The 9058-nt window shown below is 40.0% G+C and overlaps 1 protein-coding gene across 3 annotated transcripts in view; it reads left to right on the top strand.

Moving 5' to 3' along the window:
- The window catches only part of USP24 (ubiquitin specific peptidase 24), a 98200-nt gene that overhangs the window by 39851 nt on the left and 49291 nt on the right, over positions 1-9058 (top strand). For all 3 annotated transcript variants that reach the window (XM_014549771.1, XM_014549773.1, XM_014549772.1), the window contains 7 exons: positions 2242-2308; positions 2437-2547; positions 3814-3912; positions 4003-4176; positions 5918-6003; positions 6128-6221; positions 7184-7339. In XM_014549771.1, coding sequence (XP_014405257.1) covers positions 2242-2308; positions 2437-2547; positions 3814-3912; positions 4003-4176; positions 5918-6003; positions 6128-6221; positions 7184-7339 — 787 coding nt within the window. The remainder of the gene's footprint in view (positions 1-2241; positions 2309-2436; positions 2548-3813; positions 3913-4002; positions 4177-5917; positions 6004-6127; positions 6222-7183; positions 7340-9058) is intronic.

Genomic DNA, 9058 nt, shown 5'->3' with positions numbered 1-9058 from the left:
AAGCCTCATGTTTGCTTCCAGCTGCCTGGCTGCCGGCCGCCATCTTGGCTGACAGTTAATTTGCATAATATTATGCTGATTAGCCAATGGGAAGGGTAGCGGTCGTACGCTAATTACCATGTTTCTCTTTTATTAGTGTAGATTAGTGTAGAGAGGCCTGGATTAGTGTAGACTAGAGGCCTGGTGCACGAAATTCATGGGGCGGGGGGGGAATCCCCTCAGCCCAGACTGCACCCTCTCCAATCCGGGACCCCTCGGGGGATGTCTTGACTGCCAGGATCAGGCCTAAACTGACAGTCTGACATCCCTCTCAAAGTCCTGGACCACTGGCTCCTAACCACTTGCCTGCCTGCCTGATCGCCCCTCACTGCCCCACCTGCCGGCCTGGTTGCCCCACACAGCCTGCTGCTCAGTTGTTTGGTCGGCCCTCACTAACCCCCCTGCTGGCCTGGTCGCTCCACGCAGCCTGTTCGGTCAGCCATTCGGTTGCGAAGGTCACTTACGCTTTTATATAGATAGATGATGTAGTATTTGCATTAATTTATGTTTGCATGTAGGCTACAGCAGGGTATACCTACACATCACTTCATTTGTGTGGATTCAGTATAGTGTTCAGTTCATGGCAAATTCAAATTTTGCATTTTGGAACTGTCTGGGATTTTGTTTTTTCAAGGTGTTTTGATCCACAGTTGGTTGAATCTACAATACCAAACCCACAGATATGGAGGGCCGACTATATTTCACATGATAAGGAGTTTATAAGTCTGACTAAAAGAGACCTCAGGTCTCATTTTCAGAGTCTGTTAGAACTCCATGCTCCCTTGCTGTGTGTTTTCTGTCCCAGAGATGGTTATGTCTCCTATGTGTTGATTTCTTAAGTACTTTGAAAACCCTTAGATTACAAATTCTTATATTTTAAGTTTGAATTATTCAGAATGTTCACAGATGAATAATTGTTTATTCTTCCTTTTCTCCTCATTCTTAGCCTAATTCAAACAAATAGCAACCTAAGTGTCTATCAGTAGATGAGTGGATAAAGAAAAGGTGGTGTGTATACATCATGGAATACTCCTCGGCTATAAAAAAAAAAAGAATGAAATCTTGCCATCTGCAACAACATGGATGAACCTAGAGGGCATTGTGTTGAGTGAAATAAGTCAGACAGAGAAAGACAATACCATAACATTTCACCTATATATGAAATCTAAAAAACAATAAATAAGCAGAATAGAAACAAACTCATAGATACAGAGAACATTTTGATGGTTGCTAGATGAGAAGGGGGTTAGGGAAATGAGTGAAAAGGGTGAAGGGATCAAGAAGTGCAATTTGATACTTATAGAATATTCATGGACTATAAAGTAAAGCATAGGAAATATAGTTAATAATCTATAATAATAAAAGGGTAATATGCTAATTAGACCGGACGTCATTCGGACATCCTTCCTGAAGAAGCCAGGCCGGAGGGAAGCCAGCGCAGGTCCCGGGTGCCTGCAGGTGGCCGGAAGAGGGAAGCAGCCTGGGTCCCGGGTGCCGGAGGGAAGCCGGTGCCGGCAGCCAGGGGAAGGAAGGCCTACTCTTGCACGAATTTTCGTGCATCAGGCCTCTGGTATAATAATAAATATGTAGTGTTGGATGGATACTAGATTTATCAGGATCACTTTGTGATATAAATGTCTAATCACTGGGTTGTACATTTGAAACTAATACAATATAGTACATCAATTATAATTGAAAATAAACATTATTTTAAAAAACTGAATAACAACTCTTATTTGTAGAATACTTCCTGGTTTGCATTTGTCTCCTAATTTTCAGGCAGTTTAGAACTTTGATTCCATGTGTTTACAGAATTATGTAGCATATTTTAGTTGTAAAATAATGAGAGTCAAGCTCACTGATTTTTTATTCTTGGTGGATTGATGGGCAAATGGGCCTGGATACCCAGAGGAGACCCAGGTCCTCTATTTATGGAACAACTGTTTAAAAAAGAAGAAAGAAAGAACAGGAAAGGAAATGTGGGAGGGTCAGTCTTCTCCTCCCTTATGCCATCTGTGCGCTGCAGCTGTGGACTGCTTGCGTTACCTCCTCCTTGGGTGAAAGGGAAGTTTAGTCTTTGCAAATTTCAGGCTTTGACCAGTGACTGCTACCTGTTGATTGGGGTTTTGGTGAAACAGACTGGAATTGAGCTCAAATCAGCAATTCATTTAAAATATGTTTAAAATTTTTTCTAATCTATAGATCCACTAAACTTGTAATCATTGAGAGATTGCTGCTTCTGGCAGAACGCTATGTGATCACTATAGAGGTAAGCCTCTCTTTTTTTCTAAAGCAACTGAATCATCCCATTATTAGACTCAATGTGTTAGGTATGTATTTTTGAGATGTTTAACAGTGGCACTGTGAATCTAACTTGTTTGATTTATCTTTTTCAAGGATTTTTACTCTGTTCTACGAACTATTCTACCTCATGGTGCCTCATTTCATGGACATCTTCTAACGCTTAATGTTACTTATGAGTCTACCAAAGATACCTTTACTGTAGAGGTGGGTTTACATTAAGCTTTGTGGCCATTTTCATATTGTCTTACTTTCACAACACTATTGATAAAGATGTATGAGTGACTATTCTAAAAGCTGGTAAACAAATTTAGAATAAAGACCTGAAATGAAAGGGAACTGATGGGGTGTAAACAGACATATAGGCAAATACATAATACAATATCAGGTGGTGGTGAGTATCATCTATACTAATAAAAGGGTAATATGCTAATTAGACCAGACATCTTCCAGACGTCCTTTTGGACAAAGCCACAGTGGCGGGGGCTGAGGCAGAGGTGGTTAGGGGTGACCATGCCGGCAGGGGAGGGCAGGGGTGACCAGGCCGGCAGGGGAGGGCAGTTAGGGGCGACCAGGTCGGCAGGCAGAGGTGGTTAGGGGTGATCAGGCAGGCAGGGGAGCAGTTAGAGGCGATCAGGCCAGCAGGGGAGCAGTTAGGGGCAATTAGGCTGTCAGGCAGAGGTGGTTAGAGGTGATCAGGTCGGCAGGCAGGTTAGGGGTGATCAGGCAGGTAGGCAGAGGAGATTAGGGGCAATCAGGCAGGCAAGGGAGCAGTTAGGGGCATTAGGCAGGCAGGCAGAGTGATTAGGGGTGATCAGGCAGGCAGGCAGGTGAGCGGTCCCAGACATCCCCCGAGGGGCCCCAGGTTGGAGAGGGTGCAGGCCAAGTTGAGTGACACACACACACACACACACACCCTCCCCCTGTGCACGAATTTCGTGCACTGGGCCTCTAGTTAAGAATAAAGGAGAATAAGCTGGTAGAGGTGATGGTTATGGCAGAACACTATGTGATCACTATAGAGGTAATCACACTTTATATAGAGGTGGGCATGGAAGGTCTGAGGTGGTGGCATCTGAACACAGAACTGGATGAGGTAACAGAGAAAGCCTTTTCTGGAGAAGGACATTCCAAACAAAGGGCAGCAGGTGCACAGGCCCTGAGGTGGGGGTTTGCTTGGCTTGTTCATGACAAGCAAGGTGGCTGGAATGACAGTGAGAAAGGGAAAGAAAGAATGGAAGACCTGCTGTGGAAGAAGGACTTGAGATTTTATTCCATGTGTGATGAGGGGGTTGGAGGAGGGAATAGAACTTTTACAGCACAAGGGAAGCCTCTCAAGGGCAGGGATTCTTGTCTTTGGTTTTTTTGCTGTTCTTGGCTTTTAGAACAGTGCCCAGTACATGGTAGATGCTCACTAACAGTTGTTTAAATGAACGAATAAATGCATTACAATGGTTTAATTTTATTTTACAGGCTCACAGTAATGAAACCATAGGGAGTGTCCGGTGGAAGATAGCCAAGCAGTTGTGCTGTCCTGTGGATAATATACAGATATTTACAAATGATAGTCTGGTAGGTTTAAATAAACTGTGGCCCTTTAGCCTGATACTACTACTATCCTCTTCCTTTTCCTCTCAGTAATTAAGAAACCTCTTTTTGCAGCTGACAGTAAATAAAGATCAAAAGTTACTCCACCAGCTGGGCTTTTCTGATGAACAGATGCTTACGGTGAAAACTTCAGGCAGCGGGACCCCATCCGGGAGCTCCGCAGATTCCTCCACCAGCTCCAGCAGCAGCAGCAGTGGAGTTTTTAGTTCATCATATGCCATGGAGCAGGTATTGAGTGATAAATCATTTCTTTTTTAAAACAGGATTTTAATATCTTTGTCTTCAGCCCATATAGATTTGGATGATTGTGTCCTTTCCTCTCAGACAAATCCTGACTCTTCAGGAATGTATCCCTGGGAAGCACTGGGCATCATTGGGAGGAGATACATAATTTATCAATCTTCTGGACCACAGACTCTTCTGAGTCCTGAAGCATTCTGTCTGGCCACTTCTGCTGCTCCTCTCATCTACCTCTCTGCATTGAGTCATTGATTTTCCCATTAGCAGTCAAACATGCTGTGTTATTTCTATCACCTTAAAAAAAAAAGCTCTCTCTTCCCCCAGTTTCACCTTCAGTTCCTGCCCTATTCTCTCCTCCCCAGATCAGCAAAGCTTCTTGATGAAAGAGTTCTTTGAACTCTTTTGCCATCCTCTTTTTATGCTCTTTTCAAGGTTATCTCTTACTTCGGCCTCTCAGTCCTCATCTTCTTGACCTTTCAGCGGAGTTGTTACATGTGATCACTTCCCCTTGAAATATTTTCTTCACTTGGCTTTCAGGTCTTTGTGTGACTGTATGTTTTTAACTTAGCATAATCTTGCTATAGATGTCAAAGAATCCTTCAAGGTTAGTATTAGTACTGTGGATTTTTTTAAAAATAACTAGACAGTACCTATATATAGCAAGAATTTAAGAAAAAAATTTCATTCAGAAATGGTATTATGACAGTTAATTAGCAACAGAAACAGTGTATGTAGCATCTTCAAGTTTAATATATTATTTCATATTTATCCTGAATTATTACAAATCTTCACCTATATAAATACATTTTGGGGATGTCTAGTTTCTTATTCCTTTAATCACATCTGAGTCTCTTCTATGCATGTATATTCTTTTCCTACCTTTAGAAAAATCACTTAGATTACACATATATCTATGTATTGTGTGTGAGCATATGTGTTTGTGTATATATCTATACTAATAAAAGGGTAATATGCTAATTAGACCCGGTGACCAGCCATCTTCCAGATGTCAGACTTCCTTCCGGACAAAGCCACGGTGTTAGGGGCCAAGGCAGAGGCGGTTAGGGGCAATCAGGCCAGCAGGGCAGGGCAGTTGGGAGCTATCAGGCCGACAGGGGCGGGCAGTTGGGGGCCATCAGGCTGACAGGAGAGGGCAGTTGGGGGCCATCAGGCCGGCAGGGGAGCGGTTAGGAGCTAGCAGTCCTGGATTGTGAGAGAGATGTCAGACTGCCAGTTTAGGGATTGGGCCTAAACCAGCAGTTGGACATCCCCTGAGGGGTCCCAGATTGAGAGGGTGCAGGCCGGGCTGAGAGACACCACCCTCCGTGTGCCAATTTCGTGCATTGGGCCTCTAATATGACTTTCATTTTGCTTTTAAGTCACTCATTGGCTTATTTCCTCCTGATGAGCTCTTGGTCAGCTTTCAGTGGTGCCCACTCTCCATTCTAGTAATTACACCTACCTTTGTTTTATCTCTCTCCTTCTGCCTACCATTGGGCACCTGAGCCCCCACCAGCAGGTGGGTATGAGAGGAGAGCCCAGGTAGTAAGCACACCAGAAGGTGGGAGATCTCTGACTGTTCCCATGTGCGCTTCATGCAGATGATCACTGTGCTCCCCTCCAGTTTCGCAGTGACCAGGTTTCAGAACTAATATTTGTATTGTACGTTTGATTAAAAAAAGATAATTCTTTTGTAAATTTGTATTTACATTTGCCTTTTTTCCCTCAGGAGAAATCCCTTCCTGGTGTTGTGATGGCACTTGTGTGTAATGTATTTGACATGCTTTACCAGCTTGCCAATCTAGAGGAGCCAAGGTAAATATAAATATAGGGAACCAAGAAACTTTTCCCTTGAAATGGATTTACGTCTAATTCTAAATGACTCTGTTATTGAAACTGTGATTTATCTGAAAAAATTTCAAATTTTGAAAAATTTCAGGATAACTCTACGAGTACGGAAGCTTCTGCTCTTAATACCCACTGATCCAGCCATTCAGGAAGCCCTTGACCAACTGGATTCTTTAGGAAGAAAGGTATGGGTATCTAGGGGGGTTAATTAACTGTCATGGAATTTTATATCATGATTCAGTGAAAATACAACACCAAATCACACTACAATCATTTGATACCTTTTTCTTAATGATTTTTCTTCTTTTGAAAAATACTTTCTCTGTAAATGGAAATCAGAACTTCGTGTTGGCTTTTAAAGTATCAAGATGGAGTGAAAAATTATGTCAGATTTTAAAACCAGAAGAGTCTTTAATATCATCTACTTCTACCTTCATGATATATGTTAGGAAACCAAAGCCCAGAGAGAATGGAGTACCAGGCTTAGACTCTGGCTCCGATTCTTCTCTCATGATGCTTTTCTGATTGTGATTTGGTTATCTTTTCAGTTTCTCACTGTTGATACATAAAATTCATTTTATTTAGTTTTTAGGATATCGTTCCATTATGTATATATTGAAATTGTGTTTAATCCCTAACATTGTTTATGTTCTCAGAATAAATTAATTTATAACAAAGTTGTTAGAATTAAGTTATGAATTTTATATTTAAGGGGTTGACATTTAGACAACTTAATCTTGTCATATTTGGCTTATATACTAGCTTGATGGAGAAGAGAACTAATGTAATAAAACATCACTAGTACTAGTTCAAAAAATTCTCAAAACTACCACTTTTGCAATCTTATAACTTCATTATCAGTATTTAGAGGTACAAGTTTTAAAAACACAAAACAAATTAAGATGACCTTGTTGATGTTGTTTAAAATAGGATTGTCATGCTGTTGAGCATGTATAGTTTGTGAGATAGAATTGGTGTCTTATTAATAACTGTAGAGCTCATGTGGTTTTATGAGATTAAGTTTTAGAAAATATCATTGGTGTGGATTATATTTAAAAGGAAAAGACTATCAGAATGTATACAGATATGTTTCTTTTTAATTTGTGCTTTTAAGACATACATTCTCTTTTTCATTCTCTTAACTTAGAAAACATTGCTGTCTGAAACAAGCTCTCAGTCTTCAAAATCTCCATCCCTCTCTTCAAAGCAGCAGCACCAGCCAAGCGCCAGCTCAATTCTAGAGAGTCTCTTTCGATCTTTTGCTCCAGGAATGTCCACCTTTCGAGTGCTTTACAACTTAGAAGTAAGAAACCTATTTCTTTGCACTTCGTTTTGGTTTGTAGAATCATGCTTTCTGATGACAGAAACACGTTAACAGGTTTACTCTGTTAAAACTTAGTTTTTAAAAAGTACAAAATAGAATATAAATGGAAATATTTTGGGTTTTGCCTTTGTAAATGCTCAACTTTTTTCATTTTCTGCCTATGTGCATTGTTATACTTGCAAAATAGCATCTAAATAAATAATTAGGAAGCTTTATCTATTAAAATGTATCTTTACCTTCCTCTAGAAGTTCTGTAATTATGTATAATGCCAGTTATTAATCCTGAGCCTTCTTGCTATTAAATGCATTTTCTTTTTAAAAAACTGTTGTAATTGTTTACATTAATGCAGCTTTATGAGGAATTTGTCAGAAGACATGTTAACATGATTATTTCAAGGTTATAAAAAAACCGTTAGAAGAATTTGAGCAAAAGAATATTTTTATTACCCTCCTCCTCCAAAGTGGCTTTAAACAAGTAGATTTAGTTCAGTAAACATTTACTAATTACTTACCATCTACAAGTTATTGTGATAGTTAGGGGGTCAGGGTTGGAAAGACAAGATATTTGCTCCCAGGTCTTATGAGTAAGACATAGGAAGAGGCTGGATATGCTGAGTCTTGAAAGCCAAGCATTAACAAAGCGATTTGGGAGAGTGACCAGGGGACCAGGTGGAAACAGTCTTGCTCCTGGAGGGTCAGCGATCGGACCCTTGTGCATGTTAGGTCTGGAGAAAATAAACCCCTAGATGATCTTGCTTTGACCTAGGAAATTTTATCCAGGCAGTTCGTTATTAAAGAATCCATAGCACTACCTAAGCAGCCTTAATTATCAAATTAATGTTGAGTAGATTTTGAGTGATGATAAAGGCCATAATTACTAATGGGTACCTGGTTGGACATTTTTTCCAAGTTTTATTTCATCTGACAATCTAATTTGGAGTATATAATTAGATTCATTCATTTTATGGTCTACTTGTTGCTTATATGTTCAAACTGTGGTAACATTTCACATTTGCCTTAAAATAATTACTCTTGTCAAAAGATGTGTTGGATTCAAAAGTAGAAAATACTTAGTGAATATTTAAAAAATAAAGCATACCTTTATTTGATGTGGGCATTTAAAATAGGTAGACTATCCCAAAACAGAAAATTGCTTAGAAATTCTTGGCCAATTTAAGCTTATAAATTTTGAACTTTCCACTGCTGCCAGATTTGTCTTTTGCTTTCAAATGATTGTCTCAAAAGTTAAGGTATAAATCTTAACACCCACATTTGAGAGCACCTAGAAAAGCAAAATGACCCAACAGTGGGTCTAGCTTGTATTTCAGCTACCTAGATGGCAGTATCTTAGAGCCAAAGGACTCAGTAGCAAAATACCTCCAGTACAATTTTAGGACTTCTGTTAACTGGGATTCCTTTGGTAGGTTTTCTTTTGCTTTAGACAACACAAAACATTTGGAAAACATAACACTCCCAAAAGCACTTATTTTTACTATTAGAAAGATTCAGTTCCTTCCATTTTGACCTTTAACTTATGTTTGCCTACTAAGAAACTTCTTAGTGGATCTTCCAAATACCCATTGATTTGGAAAAACATTTTATTTTCACTGAATTATTGTCCATTAAACATGGGGAGTGTGTGCATGTGGCTATCAGCACTCTCTCATAGAAGAATTAGAGTCACAGAGGGTTTCCATT

The sequence above is a fragment of the Myotis brandtii genome, unplaced genomic scaffold, assembly GCF_000412655.1.
Source record: "Myotis brandtii unplaced genomic scaffold, ASM41265v1 scaffold57, whole genome shotgun sequence".
Taxonomy (NCBI): domain Eukaryota; kingdom Metazoa; phylum Chordata; class Mammalia; order Chiroptera; family Vespertilionidae; genus Myotis; species Myotis brandtii.
Note: the sequence above shows the minus strand (reverse complement) of the source record. Positions and strands in the feature narration are given on the sequence as shown.